Source organism: Cucumis sativus, chromosome 2 (assembly GCF_000004075.3).
Source record: "Cucumis sativus cultivar 9930 chromosome 2, Cucumber_9930_V3, whole genome shotgun sequence".
Taxonomy (NCBI): domain Eukaryota; kingdom Viridiplantae; phylum Streptophyta; class Magnoliopsida; order Cucurbitales; family Cucurbitaceae; genus Cucumis; species Cucumis sativus.
The window spans coordinates 22,649,266-22,672,274 of record NC_026656.2 but is presented as its reverse complement, the minus strand read 5'-3'; the positions used below and the strand labels follow the sequence as shown (position 1 = coordinate 22,672,274).

Sequence of the window (23,009 nt, the reverse complement as noted above, 5' to 3'; positions counted from 1 at the left end):
GCGATTAACAACTTTCAGCGAGGGACTAAAACATCAAGCGAGGAAAGTTCACAAGAATACAAGAATGATAGTTGGAAATAATCATCAAAGTTGGACTAAAACATATGCTATGATCATACCCCATGACCCATCACCTTGAATGAAGCACGTTCTACAAAGAGTTACGGTGACCGTATCATGTGCAATGACCTGACTCAGTGATGTATTACAATTATAATTGAAACTCTCAAGTCCAAGCATTGAATTGAAATAAACTAGTTGGCAATAATCATCAGAGTTGGTTTCAAAAGTTTGTCACTACAGTCACTGAAAGTGGTGGTCGAAGATTGACTGACAACGATCACTAGAGATTAAAATAAACCCTAAAAATATTTTTATTAAAAATTTTCAAGGTTGATGAGTGGCGACGGTCGTCGAACATGGTTGTCAAAAGTTTTTCAATGGAGTCCCTGAAGGTGGTGGTCAGAGATTGGTCAACGATGATCACTGGAGATGGTGTTTGAGAGTTGGTCGATGAACTTCCCAACCCTCGAAACAAATATCCATAGGGTTGAAGAATAGTACTGACATGTGAGTTATTTTAAATCCTAATCCTAATTCTTAACTAAAACTAAATCTTGACGCAAACAAGGAGTAAACTATTATAGTCCACTCCACTCCTAAGATTTTTTTCATTATTTACTACAATATTTACCATATCCTTCTCAAAACTAAAATAGTTTATACTTGTTATAACCAAAACTAAAATAATATAGACCCTAAATACAAACATCTATAGAAACTCTACAATATAGACAACAAAATACATAAAACCAATAAATAAAAGGCAACATGGGCGTTGAGGATATTTTGGACATTACATAAAATATGGAAATTATTCTTCATTATTATTATTATTATTTTGGGGGTGGGGGAAAGTTTGCAAAATTAAAATAAAAAGTAAATTAAAACTAATCCCATCATGTCCATCACTCTCTCCCTCTCTCTTCTTTTTCTTTTCAAAATAATCATTAAACTAAAATCTTATCTTTTTCTTCAATTAACATTTCCCTTTCGGTTCACAACGTTACATTTTTTTCTTCTTCAATTTTTTAAAAACAATATACATGAATATTCTAATTAAAAAAATCCTTTTTTCTGTTTTTTTCTATTTCCATTTAATAATATTCAAACTCAAATGAACTCAACACTATTTAGACTTTTTCCTCGTTTGGCTTGTTTTTTTTGTTTGTTAGTTTGAGAAATTTAATTACTTTTTTCCTCTCCTTTTGGTTAATTTCAAAAACCCACCTCACAGGCTGAGGCAGAGACCCTATCTCTTGCCTTTGCTTCCATTTATTCTCAGCTTTCATTTCCCTTAAAACTCCCGACTTTCTTGTGCCCTTTCAACGGCTCCAACCCCTCCGTTTTTGACATCCCCATTCCAACAATGTTTGTTAATTCGACTTTCTATGTCCTTCAATCCCAACCCTTCATCCTCTCTGCTATAATCACCATATAGATTCTACACTTTGTGTTTCCTGGTTTCGTTTTTTACCTGATTGTCTCTGCCTTTGTAATTTTCTTTTTGGGAAGAATCGATTTCTTCCCATTTTTCTTTTTTCTTTTTTCTTCTTTTTATAATTTTAATTCATGTAAGAGCCGACTCCAGAAGCCAATAAATTAATTGAAGAATTTGTTTTTTTTTTTTTTTTTTAATGGCGGATTTGATGGCAATTGTGGGGAGTTTTTGGAGAACATTTCTTCTTGAGTAGTTGTAGATTTTCTTCGTGGAAGTCCTGGGGATAAGACCCTTATTTGTGAAACTCAGGTACGCAGCCTTTCTAAAGCTCCAAATTAGACCAATTCTCATGGTTCGAAGCTGGTGGGGTTTCTTTATCTGACGAAATTATTCAACCCTTTTGATATTAAAGAACCGAAATCACGAAATCCTTTTCTTTTTTTCATTTCTTGATCTAATTTAGAATAACCCCACCAAGAAATGTTTGGGACTCAAAGCAAAAGAGATATTGCTTTAGAATTGCAAGCTCAGATTCCAATTCTAAGGCCGAGTATCCATGCGAGAAGGGCAAATATTACAGTTAAGTTTCAAGATCTATATGGGTTTACAGTGGAAGGCAATGTGGACGATGTTAATGTGTTGAATGAAGTTAGGGAAAAGGTTAGGCAACAGGGTCGTGTTTGGTGGGCTTTGGAGGCTAGCAAAGGCGCTAATTGGTACTTGCAACCCTCTGTTTCTGAAGGGATCGCCCTCAAATCCTCCCTCAAGCTATCAACGCTTGCTAATGCCATCACTTTGAAGAAGTTGATTAGTAAAGGAATCCCGCCTGTTCTTCGTCCCAAGGTTTGGTTCTCCTTATCTGGAGCTGCCAAGAAGAAATCTACGGTTCCTGATAGCTATTACAATGATTTGACCAAGGCTGTTGAAGGGAAAGTCACGCCGGCCACTAGGCAGATTGATCATGTATGTTCTTTTCCAATGATCCTTGATTTTGGATCACTATGCACTTTGCAACTTCACTTCCGTTCTTCCTTTTAGAATTTTGAATCTCGTTCATAAGCCAATCCATGTTTGTTGCGTAATCCTGTTGATAGGTTCTCATAATGATTTTGTATGCTTTGATTGTATGAGTTTTTTATTCTCATTCAACATGAATATCAGGATTGCATTTCATCTTGACCATAAGGAGAGGGGTGCCTCTTTTTGTGATGTAGCTTTCGATTAAATATTTGAGTTGTCAAGGGACCTCAATTGTTTTTAATCTACTTAACCGGCTAAGCATGAGACAATAAATGGTGCTGATGGGATCTGGAGTTAGATTTTCTCTTTAGGTGGATGTGATACAAATTTAGCGTTAATGACCTTGATTGTGATTGACTCTCATAATATTTGGATGATAACAAGTTGTATGTTAGTTATTGTTCTTGGTTGCTATTTTTATGATGCACAGTTTCAATGTGTGTGTTTGTATGTATTTCTTTGAGTTATTCATTTGTTCTTGTAACCATAAGATGAATGTCCTCATTATGATTTAGGTTTATCCTTCGTTCATTTACAATTGGTACAATCATTGGAAACCTTTGGTGCTGATGGTTTCTAGTATAATTTCTCTCTTAGTATATGTGATTGGAGGTTCATCACTTTATTTTATGTTGCTTATATTTTTTTCGGCTTGTTCCAATCACTTCTTATAATATACAGGACTTGCCCCGTACTTTTCCTGGTCATCCTTGGTTAGACACTCCAGAAGGTCACGCTGCTCTTCGACGTGTTCTTGTTGGGTATTCCTTCCGTGACTCTGATGTTGGATACTGTCAGGTGGGTTTTTTTTTCTCCTTTTCTCCAACATAAACAACTGCTCAATAAATTAGTATAAGTTTGGGACAGGTTTTTCCCCATTTGCTTTAATTCTACATTCCAAATCTTTTCTTCTCAGTCTAAAACTGGGATTCAACTCTGCTTCTCATCAGTTGCTGCAGTGTTCTATCCATTATTAATTCATCTCTCTCTCTCTCTCTCTCTCTCTCTCTCTCCTTCTATTGCCGTCCTCCTCATCCTTTTGTTTCTCTAGAATATTGATTCAGAATACGGAAACTATTTCTATTTGCTATTGGTAAAACTTAAAAGATATGGTTATCACATACCATTGGTATTGATCCTTTTGTGGGCTGAATTAGACCTGTAATTCATAGAAGACTTTGGAATTAATTCAGTTTTGGTGCAGGGCTTAAACTATGTTGCTGCATTGTTATTGCTCGTGATGAAAACAGAAGAAGATGCTTTTTGGATGCTAGCTGTCCTCTTAGAAAATGTTTTAGTTAGTGACTGTTACACGACCAACTTGTCCGGATGTCATGTCGAGCAAAGGGTGTTCAAAGATTTACTTACCAAAAAGTGTCCCAGGTGCCTTACTTTATTTTGATATTCATTTGTTGTCTAATAAGTACAAACATTTTTATAAATTGGAGATCAAATGCAGGATAGCTGCCCATTTGGAAGCATTGGATTTTGATGTCTCCCTTGTTGCCACTGAGTGGTTCCTGTGTCTTTTCTCTAAGAGCCTACCTTCTGAGGTTAGAACTATGCTCTCCCTGGGTGCCCGTGCTTGATTTTCTTTTAACATGAGAACAAACAAAACTCCACACTATGTCAAACCACTTAATTCTTAAGCATTCAAATACTAAAAAATGTAGATTGTATACCCCTTTAGCTGTAACAATATGGAATAATGGGAAATACCCTGTTTCTGACCAAGTGAAACCCAAACTTGAAAGTCTTCCTTCAACATTATCCATCTTTTTGGTAAGCAATAGTACTAAAAACAGCTGAGAGTTGTACAAGTCTATCTGATGTGTATATATGCATAGATATTTGTACTAGAAAACTCGCTAGACTATGTTTTTGATTAGTGAAGGGACTGAGACATACACATGTTTGGATCTTTTCCGCAGACGACTCTACGTGTTTGGGATGTCCTTTTCTATGAGGGAGCGAAAGTTCTGTTTCATGTGGCTTTGGCTATCTTTAAGGTAACTGCTTGGAACTTATAATCTATCAATGGTAGAGACTATCTGTTTTGATAGTTTGCTGTAAATCAGATCAATCTGTAACAGTTTGGAACTTGTAATCTATTGATGGTAGATAGAGACTATCTGTTTTCACGGTTCGTTGTAAATCAGATCAATCACCACACTTGGTCTTGAATACTTCGTAATTATATCTATTTTTGCGGTTTCAGATGAAGGAAGGGGAGTTGCTTATAACTCATCATGTGGGAGATGTCATTAATATTCTACAAAAGACTACACATTACCTATTTGATCCCGATGATCTACTGACGGTAACAGTCTTTTCATTAGCATCTTTGAAAGTTCATCTCGACATTGTTGTAGACTATGACCTGCATACCATTGTTTGAAGCTTCCACTTGTCAATTCATGTATCTAGATGTTGAAAATGTTATTTAAAATATGGGATAGTAAATCGAAGAACATTTGGTTTAGTCCACAACTTTTTGCATGAAGGTTTGAAGAAAGCTTTTGGATTGTGAACATGCAGGTAGCATATGACAAAATTGGATCAATGACTACCAACACTATATCAAAGCAAAGGAAAAAGCAAGAACCAGCAGTTATGGCTGAGCTTGATCAGAGATTGAGACGATTAAATTCCCTTAAAGCGGATGACAAATAAGATCCCTTCCATTCCAACCTATCAAGCCTGATCAAACTGTAACATTATAGCTATACTCGACTTTGCTTCCCTGCCTGAGAGAGAGTAAAGTAAAACCAAAAGAGAGAAAAAGAAAAAAAAAGAAAGAAAAAACCAAGAGAGCATCTGTTTTTCGATGGTGTTTGTAGCTTTATACAATGTAAATTATCAATGTTGTTAATACTTTTTATATATTGTTAATTACACTGTTAAACAGAGAGAGCATTGTGGGGCTTCCCTTGCTCTATAATTTCTGTTCTGATGTAATGAGTAATCTCTCAATGGAATCAGATTTTTATTTCTTTTCCAAGCTTAGTTTAACAACTCAGCTCATACTTTTCTATTTAGGGGAAAACCTCTAGTGCAAGGGACGAACATAGACATCCAAATTCAACGTGGGATCATGAAAATAACTAAAAACGAGGTAGTAGTTTTCGTCAAGAAAGAAAAAGTATGAAGAAAATTGATCAAAAGGATAGTGAAATAGTTGGGATAATATGCCAAAGAATGATAAATAACAAACCGAGTATTCCGAACTTCCTTGTGTTTTTAGTTATCCACTGACTTTTAAAACTACAATCTTTATAACAAGTTTCAGCCCCTTATTCTTCAACAATCGCTGTTTCCATTGTTTTTATTCTTTGAGAATCAAAAGCGATGGACAACAACTAAGAAAAGAAGAAGAATCGATTAGTTTATGTGTCTCTAATGGCAAACTTCTGGGAATTACTTAAACCCCAGAAAACCCTTTAAAGCCGTTTTAAAGTTCTTCGAATTGGAGTGCCCGATTTCGAAGTCTGAACTGACCCAATGCCCCCAAGGCGCAATAATCCTTGGAATTTTGACCTCGACCCTGACCTTTACGGAATCGATCTCGACCCATCTGATTTTGGGTCATCTCTTCCCCTGAAAAAGGTCCCAAACGGTGACATTTTCTCTGCTTCTCGTGCCGGAGATGTCGACCGCCTTCGCTACCTGCTTGAATCCGGCGTCAATGTCAACGCTCGCGACCAGTGGGACTCTGTCGCTCTTTACTATGCCTGCTTGGCGGGACATCTTGACGCTGCCAGAATGTTGCTCGAGAGCGGCGCTATATGTTCGGAACACACATTTGATGGCGATAGGTGTCATTATGCTGCACTTAATTTGAAGGTCCGGAAGCTTCTGAAGGCATTTGAAGCCCGACCGCCGCCGCTCGGCCCATTGCAGGCTGCGTTGCGAGAAACTTTCTTGGGTTGTGGAGCTAATAGGGCTTATTTAGAGCAGGTGGAGAGCTTTCATCATCTTTCAGGTAAAGTTTTATGTTCTGGGTTCCAAGCTCTTGACTATATTGATTATATTTTGTACACTACTAGGTAATGAGACATCCAATGTTTTTCCATGAGTGGTTGGTTTTTTGTTCCTTTCTTCGCATTTAGCTTTGATAGTCTATGAAAGTTCAATTGATGAATCCAACCATTGAGGAGTTATGGGTGCCTTTTCTCATTCTAGTGAGTTCTCCCTGTCACTGTTTCTTATCTGTTTTTTTTTTTTTTTTTTTTTTGAAAAATTGTTTCTTATCTGTTCTAGTTTATAGAAAACGAACAATTAGATCATGTTTCATATGTTAATCCACTACAGGAGTTTTTGTTTATTGTCCGTCTATCAGCCAACTGCAATTCACCTGGTTTTCATTTCCTCTTTTGTTTGCCAATGCTTATGTGATGACAATCAAGCAGGCCTTCCTTTCAAATCAGATTCCAACTATGAGTTCTTCCCTTCCGACGTTTCGTTTATTGTTCAAGGCAGGCCGATTGAAGCTCATCGAGTTATCCTAAGTGCTCGTTCTCCTTTCTTTAAGAGGAAGTTTCAAGTTGACTGGAAAGATCGCAAGGAAGTTAGATTCTCAAAGGAAAAGCTATCTTATTCAGCTCTATACAGTCTCCTTCACTTCTTTTATTCTGATAGACTGGAAGTTGCCGTAGATGATATGGAAGACCTTATCAGAATTTGTAAAGTATGCAAATGCGAATCGTTGCTCAGAATTCTTGAGAAAGAATTGGTTCACCAAAAGTATGCCCAATATAAAGCTTTGGGTAATGTTGACAACTCAGTGAAGCGATTCATCTTACAGGGTGTTTCCCTTCCTGAAGAAGACCGTCTTCCAGCAGCATTACGACGGATGCTTCAGATCACTCTAGCCAACTCAACTAGGGAACTTGGAGATGCTAATGATTTACATTTATTTGCTAGTAAATTGCAGATCAATGATCATATGGATGATCTTGCAGATATTTGTGTTCGGGTCGATAAAAAGTTTTTCCGCTGTCACAAAGTTGTTTTAGCATCAAGATCAGAGTACTTTAAGGCAAGAATATCTCGCATCAAGGATTTTGGTGAAGGAAAAAATGAAATTGCAGTTCATACTCTTCCATTTCTCGAAGAACATGATTTGAGCAAGGAAGCATTCGAGAAAATGATAGAGTATATGTAAGTTCTGATTTATCCCATCCTTTTTAGATTACCGTGGTTGGAGATTGCCTCTGCAGTTTTAAGCAGAATCCTTTAATGATTCTTCAAAATCAGCTGTGATCCCCATCCACTAGTTCTAAATATATTTGCTGGTTGGTTCAGGTACACAGATTGTTTGAAGGATATAGATCCTGATCAGGTATGTTTTTAATGCCAATTAGAACTACTTCCAACTTCTTGATATTTCTACTTCTAAACTTTTTGTTGTCAATTGAGTAGGCAGAAGAAATGTTCGATGCTGCTTCACGATATCTTTTATTCCCTCTTAAGCGAGCTGTAGCTGATGCTTTGCTGCCGCAATTGGAAATGGTTCCTCCAGCAGAACTGTGCCAATGGCTAATACTGTCTGACATGTATGTCAATGTTTTTCATGTCAATCCTCCTCAAGTGTCTTCAATTTTGTAGAAATCATTAGCTCTTGCATAGTTGACTTTTAAACTGTAAAACCTACATCTTTCTGATGCTGAAGTAATCCCATGAGTTTGAGCTATTAGTAGAGTAACAATTGACTGAAATATTTACACGTTCTTGAACTTTGGACTCAGCTATCAGTGGTTTTCACCTTTCAGGTATGGTGTTATCAAGATTCGCGAGTATTGTTTGGATACAATAGCTTGTAATTTTGAGACATTTGCTGATACTCGAGAATTCAGAGAGATGCTATTGACACTCCCTCCACCGTCTGGGGATTCCTCGCTCCGTACAACAGTTCCGAGCGCTCCAGGAGCTGCAGTTAATACAGATCAAGGCAACCTTCTCGATGATCTACGAGAAAAATGGCTTGAAGCTGAGGCTGCTGAACTTGATAAGAGAGATGAAAGTGCTCTACTTTTTGATAAGCGTCTTGAAATGCTAATGATCATAGCAGAACAAGAAAAGTCTGATGAAAACCCTTGATGAAACTGGTATCTCTCCTATCTAGTATAGATTGAAAAGAGAATTTTGGATTGACCCATTGTTTATTCAGGCTGTCACACTAATGTCCCAGGATAATTTAGTTTTGGGTTTTGTAACATTAGTTGTTCCGTCATTGAACCACAATTTTACTTTTAGGAATTTCAATTTTTTGTAATATATTACAAAAAGCTTGTTTTATAATAAATGTTTACTTGTTCATTTTTAACTCTCTCTCTCTCTCTCTCTCTACCGTTTAAAACTTGTCTTAGAAAATGAAGATTAAGCTTTCATCAGTCATACACTGAGCAATATGGAACTAACAAAACCGTTGTACGCCATTGCATTAAAGAATAGGAACATACTAGCTTCACAACATTGCATTGAACAAAATTGAAAGACATAAACTGTAGCGAAAATAGTTCATCTTTATCCTTCCTCACTAAAATAGGAGCAGTCCACCTGAAATTGCTAAAACCAACTGGATCCAGAGTACCCCTCCACCAACCCTAAAGGAAGAAGATGGTGACTCCGTCGATGATGGAGAAACACTGCCCTCAGTTTCAGCAGATGGAGTATCAGCAGCAGGAGCAACGTCAGGGGTCGGTACTGGAGCTGGGGCAGGAGGGAAATCAGTTCCAAAGATTGCCTCTGGAAGGAGTACGTGATCAACTTGGTAAACTGCAACAGGATCGGTCGAAAGCACGCTGCTACTCACTTTTGTGTTGGTCCAACCTGAGCTTATGTGGATAGTGCCAGATGCATCAGTAAAATTCAAAGTGTACTGCTCACCGGCAAATGTTGTAATCGGACTCTTTTGGCTTAGTTCGTTGAAGTCAGCTAAAGTATAGTAATGTGGTAAGCCATGAAAGAGTAACAGTGACTTGCGCTGGTCCTTGGTGAGATTGGACAGAGAAGGCTTTTTAAGAGATGAAAACGCAGTATCTTTTGGTACAAATATAGTAATTCCCTCTTCAGAATTGTTGGCTTGCTTTTGGAAGGTCTCAATGACTTTGGTGGATTCGAGGTAGCCAAGGAACTTGTGGAAGGGACCAGCTACTGTAAGCAAATCAGCAAGGTCAACATGATCGCCAGCTGGTGCAGGTGCTGGGGCTGGTACCGGTGCAGGAATCGGACTAGCTGCAGGAGGCTTAGCAGCAGTTCGAGCACATACGGGTGAAGAGCACAGCAGCGTCAGCCAAATACCAAACAAGAAAATCATATGAAGTTTCATCTCTTTCTGTGGTTTTGTCCCTGAAATTCACAAATGCCATGAAATTAGTTTCTTGAGAGGAATAAACTAATTGAGGCGCAAAGAAAAGCAAAAATGCACATCAATTTTGAATTCCTTGTCAGGACAAACAGCCATAAAAAGAAAAAATCCCAAGAGTGCAATTGCATTTATGCATCAGATAGTCAAACGATTAAAAGGGATGAAGATGTAACTGAGAGAAGGCAACAGCGGAGAGGGATGAAGGAAAGTGGAGAAGAAAGAGGAGTATATAAATGAGGAATGTGGGGAATGTAAAGAAGAGAAAGTGGAAGTTACAACTTACATATTACAACTGGTGAAATTGCAGAGCCCAGAGGGTGGTTCCATTTGTTCCTTATAAGGGATGAACAAAATATTAACAAGATAGAGACATGTAGGTTGCTCTTTCACTATCATACAAACATCTAATAAATGTTGTTTGTCAATATCCCTTCCTCTTATGCCCTTTACCTGCCTTTCTAGCTAATACTCATCATTTCCATTCCTTTCTTACCATTTTGGATACAATCATCTTCTAATTTTGGATTCAATCTTCTTGGACTTAAGAGGGTAAGTGGAGAAAAAGGAGTATCAAAATGCATATCTTTTTATGCTAAATATATGTTTAGTTAGTGAATTTAGGAAGTGCTTAATTTTAAAAAATGACTCATTTTTTAAAAGCAAATTGGATTGTTTGACCACCATTTAAAATTACATTTTTTTAAGTGTGTTTTATTTTATTTAAGAATAAGTTTTCTGAAAGGAAGTAATTTTGGAATGGTTCAAATTATATTTCTCTAAGTTCAATATTAAATTTTGATAATTCAAAATCTATTTTAAATGGTGTAAAAATTGCATTATAATTGTTCAATAAAACGTTAAGTTAATTTTTTGTGTGGTTAAAAGTGTATTTGAAAGAAATCTTGAATCTAAAAGAAGTTTATTTTAATAATTTTACATGTTTTTCACTAAAAAATATTTATGGCATGTGCTAACATAAAATTAAAACTTAAAACTTAGGATGATACTATTGTTTTCTTCTTTTATAAATTTCAAATTTGCTTTTTGTTGTTTTTTAGTAACGCGGGACCATTCTTCACATCACCCATTTTTCTTCTTCTTTATGATTTATTCTTCTTCTCTTCATATTATCACTTCTCCTTCTTCATATTCTTACTTCTTCTTATTTGCGATTTCTTCACTTTCTCTTATAGAATTTCTTTCTTCTTTTTCATCTCTCATCTTCTTTTTTCTTTTAGGTACAAGATCTAAACGTTCGTGTACCATTATCTGAATGATCATTTGTTAATTCTAGATAGACAGAGATAGACCACTATCATGAATAAATCGTTTAGATTTGTTACAAGATCGTTTAGGTACAAAGGTACAATATCGTTTAGAATGGATACAAAATCGTTTTTTCACGTGCATGTGACCGATTAATTGAGACATATTTTTGTTATTTCACGTTGTGGGCTTAAATAATCGTATTAACTATGGTAAATGATCGTTTAGATCATATCCATACGATCTTTTAGTTCTTTTTTAACGATGGAAAAATGACTTCAAACTTAAACGATCATGTTAGTTAGGTAAACAATCTTTTATATCATATCAAAGTGATATTTAAAAGATCTTGATATTTTGTACGAGGGGCTCAAAGAAAGAAAGAGAAGATGAAGAAAGAAGAAGAAGATGAAGGAAGAAAGAAAGATAATGCGAAAAAAAGTAGAAGAAAGAAAACCTGGAAGAGAAGATGAATAAATCTCAAAGAAGAAAAAGAAAGAGAAGTGACGAATTGTTTGAAATATCAAAGGCAAATCTGAAATTTATGAAAATATTTTACCAACTTCATGAGTTTTTTTGTATTTGTTACACGATTCGTAAATATTTCAATGTTTTTTTATATTTATGAAAATTAATCTCTCTCTATATAGAATTAAAATTAGAAATTTTGAAAGAAAAAGTTAGATATCTTATAGAAGTCCTTATGGAATTACTTATTCTACAGATGGAATGAACCAAATTGTTTGAATTAGGTAAGGAAAGAGAAACTGACAAGTATATATATGATATATCATCAAATTTCAAATAAGAGATAGAACTTTATGTTTAAATGAGATTTAAATATAAATGCAAATTCATACTCGGAAGTTCGAAAATGATACAAATAGTCAAAATGTCAACTTTTTTACTTTGAAAAATCAAACTTTGATCGACAATATATTCAAATATAATTTGAATTTTAAGAAAATGAACGTGGATTAAATTAACTAAGACAGATAAAATGGTAAAAAAATGAAGATTTTAACTTTTGATTTAAAAAGTTAAAGTTAAAGTTATGAGGAAAAGAGCATTTAGGTTTTGTGTCATATAGTAAGCTATGTTAAGAAGGGTGTGGGCTAAGGAGGAAGACAGTTTATAAGAAAAATAGGTAGTAATAGAATAGGAGGTTTGTTAATTATTTGAAGGCATTTAACTCCACCTCAATGCAAAGGTAGGCATAGGCAATGCCAATCTAACCACATGTAGTTCACTACAGTCAAACAAATCAGAAGTTTGGTAGATTTTTGCCTTTAATTATTCAATTTTTGTTCTGACAATTATGAATTACTTATTCTACATTCAGTGCCTCTTCAAGTGTGGTTAATACACCAAAATTTTTATTCTACTCTTCAAATCTATTAATAATAATGCTGCTGCTATTGAGTATATTATTGATCGAGCTAGACACAATAGTTTATAGTTTTGAAGAGAAAAAAAAAGGGATTTGTTATTCAATTCCAATGGTATTCAGTAAGGATCTAATTAGAAAAATTGAAACGTTAGAACTTTATTTTTATTACTATTCTTTGGCTTTTCTTAACCTTTCAAAATAAATTGAAGAAGGGTACAGTAACAATATATACATCCTCGGGAACTGAAGATAAAGAAATAGATAAGGATGAAGGTAATGTACATGTAAATGACTAAGAGAAACCAAAGGTATATAACATCCAAAAAACACTAACAAATAGGTTAAATTATACAGATATCTTCAAACTGTTTCTCAACTTTGAAATGTCATTTTAAATCTATTTGGGTCACATTTTGATCATACATCACATCATTTACAATACTATTTTCTAAAATTGTATAATTACTTGTTTAGTTTAACAATTCGAGAAGTGTTAACAAGAAGATTTTGTAAGGTTACAATTAAAATTAAAATTTAGGAGAAAGTTAAAGTGTATATGTATTTTGAATGGTCCCATATTTAGAGGTTAATGTTGGGTGTGTAAAAAGTTTGGAGATTACAAGTTTGGCTCTTCACAGCAAGAAGATGCTTTCTTCTTTCTTTCTTTCTTTCTTTCTTTCTTTCTATTTTTCCCCTCTATTTTCTGAATATTTGTTGAAATGTATGGTTTTATCATGAAAATGTGAGCCCACTTTTCTCTTTAACACTTTTTATTTTGTCCTTAGTTGGAATTGAAGGAATCTTGTTGCTTTGACACTGATTTACTAATCCCACTTTCTTCTCATTATTGTTTAACTGAATTTGGTACATAAAATATCAATAATTTCATAATCATCTTCAATTTTTGAGTCTAATGAAGATGTGATTGGTCATTGGACTCAGTGTAATTGTTTTTGTCTTCCTTTCTGTTTTAGATTTGGTTATTTTCATGTCAATTTATTCATTCAATTTGTCTCTCATTTACTTTTTTTTCTCTCTAAAATATTACCATGAATTAGTTCCTCACATTGCACAAACAAACCAGATGCTTAATTAAATGTTATTAAAAATGATAAAACTGAAAAATATTAAAATTACATTACAATAATTAACAATTTGATGCTTTTGTGTCTATCTACACATTCATTGAAATCAATAAAGCATACAAACAAAGATATCTACTTATATGTAGTGTTTGGTTTGTTTTAATTTAAAACTTAACTATGTTTTTTAATATATGAGTTATAACTATACAAAAGTTTAGAAGGAGGGCCATATAAAAGTAAAATTGAAACTATTAGAAACAGTTTAGGAAAGTAGTCAAAAAGTTGAAAAAGGCAATTCTTGTATGTGAATGTGAATGAATATCGCTTTTAATTACTTGCAAATCATTTTTCTTTTTCTTTTTTTCCACAATACTTGGAACCCAAATTGCCTCATCCCAACACAAATATTGTATATGAAAACTACTTTTCTAAATTATTATAAATTACAAAAACATCTTCAAATATGTCTAAATGTATAGCACAATATCATAATCTTCCTATATTATTATAGTCAATTATAGATAGATTATTATTTTGTTATTTTTTTGTTTATTTTTTAAAATATAATTCCTATTCTAAATAAAGGATAATTTCAATCAATTTAAAAGACACTTGAAGATTTGTAAAAGGCGTAACAAATAGAAAACAATGTTAATTGAAGACGACTTTAAGTTGTATTTTTAATCATGAATCGAGTTGAAAACATAAATTCACGAATTGAGATAAATTTGTGAAAAGTGAATTTTATGTTGTAATTAAAGTGATATTGTAAGAGGTGGAAAGTAGAATCATTCAACATAAGAGTTTTATACTAAAAAATACAAAGCATTAAGATAGCAATTTTAATTGGAACCATATGTTAACCAAAAGAAACAACTTTGCTTTATTTACATTTTGATTGAGCACTTAGATGTCACATCAAACCCAAAGTAGAGTGTAAAGAATAATAATAGGAAAATAAAAATCACTACTCAATTTTTTAGGGTTTTTTTCTTATGATTTTTGTATGTAAGTGTCCATATTTTGTTAATTATTTTCTATTTTTACCATTTCTCCTAGAAGTAATTATTTTGTATTTTTCTTTTCTTTTAAGCTTTGGAGGAATCTAAGCAAACAAAAAGAGTTGATATTCAAAATAGAATAAAATGTAAAAGATTAGTGATAGAATAGAATATTAGCTTTTTTGAGACCGATATAAAATTTAGATTTTAAAAAATATTTATAAATATAAAGATCAATACAATCTATGTGCAATAAATAGATTAATATATATATATAGATTACTATTTTAGTTTATTTTAAAGAAATGGTATTAAAAAGAGAATGGTAAATGAAAAGAAAGAAAAGGGAGGGAGTGAATAAAATAATGTGAAAGGTAGGGGTGAGGCCAATTTAATATCACCTCTCAATCACTTATATGCTTCACATTGTCACACTTCCATTTTTTAATTTTGTTTTGTATAGAAGCACTTTTAATTTTTTGATATTTATTTTTAATTATTAAAACTTCTTCAATTTTAATAATTACAATTTAAAAATATTATAATTAATTTTAAAAAAATATATATTGAGATGTAATTTAGGTATATAAAAAGAAATGGTGATTGGTGAGTGCGGCGGTTCATTTATAACGGTAACATCTGAGATTAGTCAAAAATAATAAAAACGAATAACTAAAAAAATAACATCACGTGATGGCAATAAACGTAAATAATCAGAAATCTGTATAATAATCATTCACCCAAATTTATTTGACAAATCAGAAGCAAAAAGAAAAAGAAAACAGAGTATGAATAAGAAAGAAACAAACGAAGCTAACAGACGAGCATGTCGTTCATATTTAGTAGCGCCACAGACCTCCGCACCGCACTTCATTTCCTTTCTTCTTCACACATTTCATTTGGGCTCACACCCATCGCCATTTTATCCATCCCCACTTCCTTCTTTTCTTCCAAACAAACAAGAATGTTGACCTCTACAATGTCAGAGAACACCACCTTGTAGCTGTAGTTAATGCTCTTTCTGTCTTGTTTCTCGTTCTTAAAGGACCCTTTCAACTACCTCCACCAATTATCTCTTATCCTTCTTAATTTCCCTCTTCTTCTTCTTCTTCTTCTTTAGTCTTTTTTTTTTTTTTTTTGGAAGAGCAACGCTAGTGCTTTCTTTTTCTCTGCTCTATCAATTTGTCTCTATTTCCCTCGTCCCCTTTTTGTTTTTGTTTGTTTTCTTCTCTGTTTTTTAGGATTTTATCCTATCAATACATCGTTTGTATTTTGTAATCGTCATCTTGAGTTTTTATATCTTGTCTCTTCGAATTCTCTTGCAGCAGCTTTCTCATTCTTGGGCGTTTGTTATCTGTGGGAACTGTACCCTGTTTAGAAGATTCTCTTCTTTACTCTGTTTTATTTTTCTTTGCTTTGCTTTCCTTTTTCTTTCTCACCTTTTGGTCGGACCTTCTGAGGCTCGGCTTGGCTCTTTGTTCTTTTAGAGTTTTAACACCATTACTTTTGTATTTTCTTCTTAAGTGGAGAATAATTCCTGACTAGGGGAATTTCCCCAGACAGTTCGTTTTTGCTGATATCGGTCAAAAGGTTTCCAGGTTTATACCATGCGGCTGACAATTCTTGCTTTAGTTCTTCGTTTTCGATCATCTTGTTGATTAACTGGCTAGTTTGCAGAGGTTTCTCAAATGGGTTCTCTCCGATTTTTCCTTATTATCAGTCTTTCATGGATTTTGTTCCTTCCCTTTACTCATCAGCTACAAACTTCTCAGACCCAAATCCTGTTGCAGATTAGGAAGCATTTGGAGTTCCCATCTTCCTTGGAAGTTATGGACGCTTTCGATGGCGACCTCTGCAATGTTTCTCCATCTCGAAATATGACTATTGCGTGCCAGGACAATGTAGTCACTGAACTCATAATTAAAGGCGATAAGCCTTTCGATTTTAAAGGGTTTAATGGGCTTCCAATTCTAAATCAAACTCTATCTGAGAGGTTTTCAATGGATTCATTCGTTACTACATTGTCAAGGTTAAGTAGCTTGCGGGTTCTCGGCTTAATTTCTCTGGGTATTTGGGGGCAACTTCCTGATAAGATTCATCGTCTCTCTTCTCTTGAATTCTTAGATTTAAGCTCGAATTACATATATGGTCAAATTCCTCCTAAGATTTCCACTATGGTTCAACTCTATTCATTGGTTCTTGATGCTAATTTCTTCAACGATACAGTTCCTGATTGGATTGATTCTCTAACGAACCTTACATTTTTGAGCTTGAAAAGCAATCGACTAAAGGGTCAATTTCCTTCTTCATTATGCAAAATTAGAACATTAGCTGATGTTTACCTGTCTCACAATGAAATCTCTGGGGAATTGCCTGATTTGAGTGCTTTAGCCAATTTGCATGTACTGGATATTAGAGAAAATAAGTTAAACTCTGTTCTTCCAGTCATGCCAAAAGGATTAGTTACACTGCTACTTAGCAAGAATGCTTTATCTGGTGAAATTCCCAAGCACTTTGGTCAGATGGATCAGCTTCAACATCTTGATTTATCATCTAATCGACTGACGGGCTCGCCACCTCCTTTCTTATTTAATTTGCCAAACATTACATACCTGAATTTATCTTCAAATTTGATGAGTGGAACTCTTCAAAATCCTCTAAGTTGCAGTGCCAAACTTGGGGATGTTGACATTTCCGATAACAAGTTAACTGGCACACTTCCCTCTTGTTTGGGAAGTTCTTCAGACAAAAGAATGGTTAAATTTAGTGGGAATTGTTTTGCAACTAATTTGCAACACCAGCATGAAGCATCATTGTGTGCAGAATCCCTTGCAGGGACAGGAGAGTCTAGAAGAAAAGAAAAACTGTTGATTGTTGCCTTCATCAGTGGAGCTATAATTGTTATAGTGCTTTTAGCTTTGGGAGTTTTCTTTTTGTACCGGAGACTGTGCAAAAGAACGGTACAAGAGCAGCCGGTACCACCAAAAGTTGTACAAGAAAGTTCACCTGCTACTGTTCCATCTGAGCTACTAGCAAATGCCAGTAAGTTGTGTATTTTGTCTGTAGGCAGCAAGCTACGTTTCATATCTTGATAAGATTTTGATATTATCTTGAATAGACAAATTAGATAACGTGTGAAGAGTTTCTAAGGCATGTTCTATCAACTATGAAAGCTTAGAGGATTCTTCTTTTTTGGGCAGGACTTATTTCTCAAGCAATGAAGTTAGGTGCTCAAACTGTTCCAGTATGTCGATCATTTTCTTTTCAAGAGCTAAGGGAAGCTACAAAAAACTTTGATAAATCAATGCTCTTGGGAGAAGGTTCTATAGGAAAGGTATTCCCAAAAACTTCAACTCATGAGATAGAGGCTCTGATGAGAATACTTGCAAAGTAGTGCTTTATTTCTATTAGTGTTTCAAGTCTTTTGTATACTTCATCTTTATTAACTTTCCTTACCTTAATCTTCCATCTATGAGCTCATTTTTAAATTAGATGTTGCAAGTGATATTGCATGTAGTTCATTGAGGGATCTCAACTTTTCTAAACTCTTTGATTAATCATCGGAATACAAACTTGATTTTTAGCAACTAATACAAGGGATGTTAAAAATGCCCCCAGGATGCTTAGAACAACATTTAAATATCTTATTGTGAAGATTTTTTTTTCAGGATGTAGTATTTATTCCTCAAAATTTAAGGTTTATACCACAAATTTGAAACGTACTTAATTTTCTTCTACAGCTCTATAGAGGAAAATTGGAGAATGGGACCCTTGTTGCTATAAGGTGTTTAGTTTTATCAAAGAAATATTCAGTTCAAAACCTTAAAGTTCGGCTGGATGTTCTTTCGAAGCTTCACCATCCTCATTTAGTTGGCCTTTTTGGTCACTGTATGGAGGGAGATGGACATGACAACTCAAATGTCAACCAAGTTCTTCTTGTATACGAGTATGTGTCGAACAGGAATTACCGTACCCTTTTGTCAGGTTAGTTAACCATCTAAAGAAAAATTTTGATTCATTGTTTTCTCTAATTTTTTTTTATGTCCATGATTGTATGAGCCCGCTTACGCACACCTCGATTAATTTTAAGGAAAACTCATTTGACCCTGCAATATTTGGGTGTCAAGGATACTCATACGAAATTAATACCTAAGTAGGTGGCCACCCATAGATTGAACCCATAACCTCTTAGTTAGTTATTGAAACTATGCCTCCCTTTTTACCACTAGATTAACCAATGATGGTTCTGTTTTCTCTATTTGTTGCAAGATAATCTTTGATAAAAGAACAGTTTGAGTGTAGAACTTGTAGATACTGTCACTTGGTTTTTATTCGCAAAACAAATGCAGTCTTTGAGCATGTTTTAAGCTCTCTTTAGCTTTCAATTTATTGTTGGAATGCTGACATTACCTCATTTGTTTGCTATTCTAATGTAGAAACTTTCCCAGAGAAGGTCCTGAAATGGTCGGATAGGTTGACAATTTTAATTGGAGTTGCCAAGGCCATTCACTTTCTACATACAGGTGTTATTCCTGGTTCATTCAACAATGGACTGAAAACAAACAACATATTGCTTGATGAACACCGAATTCCAAAGCTTAGCGACTATGGCATGTCAATTATCACTGAAGAATCTGAAAAGCATGAGGTTGGTTAGCTTGAGAGTCTTCAGGATATTTTGAGATTTCTTCTGGCTTTTTTTGTTAAGTGAACTTATACCATATCCTTTCTTTTTTGTAGACAAAGGGAGAAAGCACAAAATCAAGGTAAGAAAACGAATGAATGTAGCCAAATATTATGTCATGTCATGTTTGCACTTAGTCATTTAAATAACCTTAAAACAAAATCAAAGAATCTCAAAACCTGGACTAGAAAAGTTCACCTTCCAGTTATATATTCCTTTCATTTTAATAGATGATCTCCTATTCTCAGGTTGTGGCATATAACTTTCATGGTCTTTGTTTGCAGCAACAGGAGAAACTTGGTGGAGAATGATGTTTACAATTTTGGATATATATTGCTTGAATCACTTGTTGGGCCTATTGTAACTGGAAAAGAAGAAACATTTCTTCTAAATGACATGGTATTTTACATCTTTTTCTTATAATGGTTTTCTGCTCTTCAACTAAATGGCTGAGATATTCAATGTGAAGTGTCTCTTTAGTAAAGAGTCTTTACATTCAAGTTCAGCAACTAAAAGAGCAGAAACTTGTCATCTTATTTGAGCTTATTCTGTTCTTTGTGGTGTCTGAATGCTTATATATGAAACAACAACAGGCGTCCTTTGGCAGCACGGATGGCCGAAGACGAATTGTGGATCCAGTAGTTTTGATCACTAGCTCCCAAGAGTCGTTATCAAGAGTTATATCTATCACAAAGAAGTGCATATCTCTCGACGCAGCATCTCGACCCTCATTTGAGGATGTGCTGTGGAACTTGCAGTACGCTGCTCAAGTCCAGGCCTCTGCTGATGCTGAGCAAAAGTCTGATTCTGCATCTTAGTTGTAAATATTACAAGTTGTTCGAAACTCGACTCGAGTCTTCCTACAGTCACAACAAGGAAACAACGAGTTTCATGAAGATCAGGTAGGCAATATTTTGAGCTGCCATTTCTTTCATTTCATGTTCTTCACAACTGATGTAAAAATGTAAATGTGTAGAGAGAAAACTACAGTACCTTAGAGTTTGTTTGAACAGTGGATCCTTTCTTGAAGAGAAACAGTAGAGTTTTGCAGTGATGATTGAGATGAGTGAATTTTAGTTAAAACAAAAATTTGAGTGAAAAAGTTTGCTATCAACAATGAAAATTGGTTTCTTCCACTCGGAATTTATACCACCTTCTAAATGTTCTGTGAAACATAATATGCGGTTAAATTAACCTTTAGTTCATATGTTTGGTATTTTGTTTTCAATTTAATCTTATGGTGGTTTATATAACTTGGTTTGATCTCTCCAAACAGTTGGTTGTGGTCTGATAATAATATTTATTTTATGTAATACATTCTTTTGGTTCATATTTTAGAAGAAAAAGAGAGACAAGTATGGTTTTGAGTTTCTCATTACCCAAAATCCAAAAACATATTTCCCTTTTTATTTTAAACTTACATGTATCTCTATTTATTTATTTATTTATAAGTATAAATATTATTGTTCTCAAACTAAGGAGTGTACATATGCATAAGCTCGGTTGAAGGAAAATTATGGACCAACTCAAAGTATTCGAGTTGCAAAAATAAAAGAAACCTATCGGTTCAATATACAAGGTTGAACCCGGATAGGTTCAATCCAACCCAAAAAATCTGGGTTGAGTTGGCGGGTTAGTTTATTTATTTATATTTATTCTTTAAATAAATTGTTATTCAAGGTGCAAAGTGAGATATATAGGTGTGAGTGTTATACATTTAAATTCAAGTTTACAATACCCATTCAAAAGAATGTTTGCTTTTAGGTTTTTGAACTGAAGTGTAAAAGTGACGACGTATTAAAGAGGAAGCTACCAAGCCAAAAAGAACAATAGTAAATAGACAAACAACTTGATCAAGAAGGATTGTAAGGAAAATAGCTTATTTGGCTTTAAGATGAAGTAGCTTATCGGTATTGGTCTCATGAAAGTGAGGTTGACTCTCTTCAAATGATGAATGTGACATACTACGACCTATTAAATTTATAAACAGTGCCTCTTAAATGTATGTCTTGGCCTATTTAGCACCAAAATTAACCTAATATGACTTGGAAACTTCGATATGAATGCCCTAGGTTAGAGTCTTACTGTAAATACATTGTTATAACCTGTCATCTTAATTCTTAAACTCTACTTGCCATGCATATATAGTTTCTAACTTGCATTGGAGTCTGTGTGGCAGGTTGAGCATTTTCCTCCATTCAAATTTTGGTTTTGTGTTATAGTCCACTTAACCTAATATGATTTATAATTTATAATTTATAATTAACCAAATTAACCTTCTCACATACTAAACATGAATGTCTTTTACCCTTCTTTGTAACGTAAAAACAAATGTATCCAATTTGTATGAAGATGAACATGAATTGAGGGATCCAGCGAGTGAAATGGATGAACAAAATTTTGTTTTTGTTTTTGTTTTTAAAATTCAGACTAAAATGATTAATTATAACAAACCATCTGGAAGTTGTGAAGAAGTCGGACCATGACTCTTAACGATTGAAACTTTTTTGAAAGGAATGAATCAAAGCGATTTTTCTCTATTTATTATATTAGTACATGTTGTAGCAAGAACTAACAAGTTGCCATTTGCCAACCATTTAAGACGAACAAATGAATGCTTTTCAGCTTTTACATCAATTCATCAATCCATCAATCTTCTTCTTCTTCTTCTTCTTCTTCTTCTTCTTCTTCTTCTTCTTCTTCGCTGAATTTGGGCTTTTTCCACGTTTTCTAGACTCTTCAATTCATTATTTAATCCCACCAACATTTTTCACACACAATTCTTTATTCCACAATCCACTTCGTTGAATCCGTGTAACAAAAGAAAAAAAGTAATGGTCGACCATCCTCTCCACCAGTTGACGGCAACTACCATTCTCATTTACCAATTCCGACGGTCAAACCACGGAACCAGCACGCGCATTCTCTTTCTTATAATTTCACACCAGATGTTTCCCCAATCCCCCAATTCTTCAACTTCGATTCTCTCTTACTTTACCCTTCACTCGAATTCAAAATCATGGACAAAATCGCATTGTACGAGAAGGTGTTCAAGCAAGTCGACGGCGACGGCGATGGGAAACTCTCTCCGCCGGAGCTGCAGCGGTGTATATTGGGAGTTGGGGGCAGTTTGACGATCGAGGAGGCGGAGACGGTGGTAGAGAAATTGGATTCGGACGGTGATGGGTTGGTGGGATGGGATGAGTTTGTTGAATTTGTGGAAGGAGTTGGAGAGGAAGAGAAAGTGAATGATTTGAAAGAAGCGTTTAGGATGTATGAAATGGATGGTTGTGGGTTTATAACGACGAAGAGTTTGAAGAGGATGTTGAGTAAGCTTGGGGAATCAAGGAGTATTGATGATTGCAAGAAAATGATTGCCAAATTTGATCTTGATTCTGATGGTGTTCTTAATTTTGATGAGTTTAAGTTCATGATGTCTTGAACTTTCTTCCATTGTAGCTTCTCAACCTTTTTTTTCCTTTTTGTAATGGATTGATAATACGATTGCTTCTTTGATTTTGTTTTCTTTTTAATGGGTTGCATTCTCTTTCTTTTTCTCCAAACTTGAAGCCAACTATTTTCACAATCTATAAAATCTCCTTCATCTCCCCTCCTCTTCTTCATCCCCATGACTTTATGCTTCAAATTTTGTTATGGGCTAAATTTGAGATACACTCACCCCTCGCATTCTCC

General features: G+C 34.5%; 5 protein-coding genes across 8 annotated transcripts; 4 read left to right on the top strand and 1 right to left on the bottom strand.

The window, feature by feature from the left end:
* Positions 1 to 1,268: 1,268 nt before the first annotated feature.
* LOC101208307 (growth hormone-regulated TBC protein 1) lies at positions 1,269 to 5,522 on the top strand. 2 transcript variants are annotated; one of them, XM_004138558.3, is made up of 8 exons: positions 1,269 to 1,810; positions 1,965 to 2,464; positions 3,203 to 3,319; positions 3,726 to 3,904; positions 3,981 to 4,074; positions 4,453 to 4,530; positions 4,740 to 4,841; positions 5,060 to 5,522. In XM_004138558.3, the coding sequence occupies exons 2-8, from the start codon at positions 1,982 to 1,984 to the stop codon at positions 5,192 to 5,194; spliced, it is 1,188 nt and encodes a 395-aa protein (XP_004138606.1). In that variant the 5' UTR covers positions 1,269 to 1,810; positions 1,965 to 1,981; the 3' UTR covers positions 5,195 to 5,522. The 2 variants fall into 2 exon arrangements, with proteins under 2 accessions (XP_004138606.1, XP_011649971.1); XM_011651669.2 differs by having other exon boundaries at positions 1,270 to 2,464.
* A 234-nt stretch (positions 5,523 to 5,756) lies between these two features.
* LOC101208547 (BTB/POZ domain-containing protein At2g04740) lies at positions 5,757 to 8,825 on the top strand. Its single transcript, XM_011651668.2, has 5 exons — positions 5,757 to 6,503; positions 6,931 to 7,681; positions 7,826 to 7,862; positions 7,943 to 8,076; positions 8,293 to 8,825. The coding sequence occupies exons 1-5, from the start codon at positions 6,023 to 6,025 to the stop codon at positions 8,618 to 8,620; spliced, it is 1,731 nt and encodes a 576-aa protein (XP_011649970.1). The 5' UTR covers positions 5,757 to 6,022; the 3' UTR covers positions 8,621 to 8,825.
* A 106-nt stretch (positions 8,826 to 8,931) lies between these two features.
* Positions 8,932 to 10,271, bottom strand: LOC101208786 (fasciclin-like arabinogalactan protein 7). 2 transcript variants are annotated; one of them, XM_004138560.3, is made up of 2 exons: positions 10,174 to 10,271; positions 8,932 to 9,871 (listed from the first exon to the last, which is right to left on the bottom strand). In XM_004138560.3, exon 2 carries the CDS (start codon positions 9,849 to 9,851, stop codon positions 9,060 to 9,062), a length of 792 nt encoding a protein of 263 aa, XP_004138608.1. In that variant the 5' UTR covers positions 9,852 to 9,871; positions 10,174 to 10,271; the 3' UTR covers positions 8,932 to 9,059. The 2 variants fall into 2 exon arrangements, with proteins under 2 accessions (XP_004138608.1, XP_011649969.1); XM_011651667.2 differs by lacking the exon at positions 10,174 to 10,271 and adding an exon at positions 10,064 to 10,167.
* A 5,144-nt stretch (positions 10,272 to 15,415) lies between these two features.
* LOC101209029 (probable inactive leucine-rich repeat receptor-like protein kinase At3g03770) lies at positions 15,416 to 20,489 on the top strand. Of its 2 annotated transcripts, none has more exons than XM_004138561.3 (7): positions 15,416 to 17,674; positions 17,833 to 17,966; positions 18,373 to 18,616; positions 19,069 to 19,280; positions 19,373 to 19,398; positions 19,607 to 19,715; positions 19,910 to 20,489. In XM_004138561.3, exons 1-7 carry the CDS (start codon positions 16,321 to 16,323, stop codon positions 20,132 to 20,134), a joined length of 2,304 nt encoding a protein of 767 aa, XP_004138609.1. In that variant the 5' UTR covers positions 15,416 to 16,320; the 3' UTR covers positions 20,135 to 20,489. The 2 variants fall into 2 exon arrangements, with proteins under 2 accessions (XP_004138609.1, XP_011649968.1); XM_011651666.2 differs by having other exon boundaries at positions 15,417 to 17,674; positions 19,601 to 19,715.
* A 1,388-nt stretch (positions 20,490 to 21,877) lies between these two features.
* On the top strand, positions 21,878 to 22,923 carry LOC101209761 (calcium-binding protein CML38). Its single transcript, XM_004138564.3, has one exon. The coding sequence runs from the start codon at positions 22,336 to 22,338 to the stop codon at positions 22,756 to 22,758; it is 423 nt and encodes a 140-aa protein (XP_004138612.1). The 5' UTR covers positions 21,878 to 22,335; the 3' UTR covers positions 22,759 to 22,923.
* Positions 22,924 to 23,009: the final 86 nt, after the last annotated feature.

What these genes read in the sequence shown, in the direction of transcription:
- LOC101208307 (XM_004138558.3), top strand. Translation starts at nt 1,982, where the DNA reads ATGTTTGGGACTCAAAGCAAAAGAGATATTGCTTTAGAATTGCAAGCT. An exon ending in CTGATGTTGGATACTGTCAG is followed by an intron (nt 3,320 to 3,725) that starts GTGGGTTTTTTT and finishes GTTTTGGTGCAG; the next exon opens with GGCTTAAACTATGTTGCTGC. An exon ending in CTAAGAGCCTACCTTCTGAG is followed by an intron (nt 4,075 to 4,452) that starts GTTAGAACTATG and finishes TCTTTTCCGCAG; the next exon opens with ACGACTCTACGTGTTTGGGA.
- LOC101208547 (XM_011651668.2), top strand. Translation starts at nt 6,023, where the DNA reads ATGCCCCCAAGGCGCAATAATCCTTGGAATTTTGACCTCGACCCTGAC. An exon ending in GAGCTTTCATCATCTTTCAG is followed by an intron (nt 6,504 to 6,930) that starts GTAAAGTTTTAT and finishes ACAATCAAGCAG; the next exon opens with GCCTTCCTTTCAAATCAGAT. An exon ending in TGGCTAATACTGTCTGACAT is followed by an intron (nt 8,077 to 8,292) that starts GTATGTCAATGT and finishes TTCACCTTTCAG; the next exon opens with GTATGGTGTTATCAAGATTC.
- LOC101208786 (XM_004138560.3), bottom strand. Translation starts at nt 9,851, where the DNA reads ATGAAACTTCATATGATTTTCTTGTTTGGTATTTGGCTGACGCTGCTG.
- LOC101209029 (XM_011651666.2), top strand. Translation starts at nt 16,321, where the DNA reads ATGGGTTCTCTCCGATTTTTCCTTATTATCAGTCTTTCATGGATTTTG. An exon ending in TTACCGTACCCTTTTGTCAG is followed by an intron (nt 18,617 to 19,068) that starts GTTAGTTAACCA and finishes ATTCTAATGTAG; the next exon opens with AAACTTTCCCAGAGAAGGTC. An exon ending in AAGAATCTGAAAAGCATGAG is followed by an intron (nt 19,281 to 19,372) that starts GTTGGTTAGCTT and finishes TCTTTTTTGTAG; the next exon opens with ACAAAGGGAGAAAGCACAAA.
- LOC101209761 (XM_004138564.3), top strand. Translation starts at nt 22,336, where the DNA reads ATGGACAAAATCGCATTGTACGAGAAGGTGTTCAAGCAAGTCGACGGC.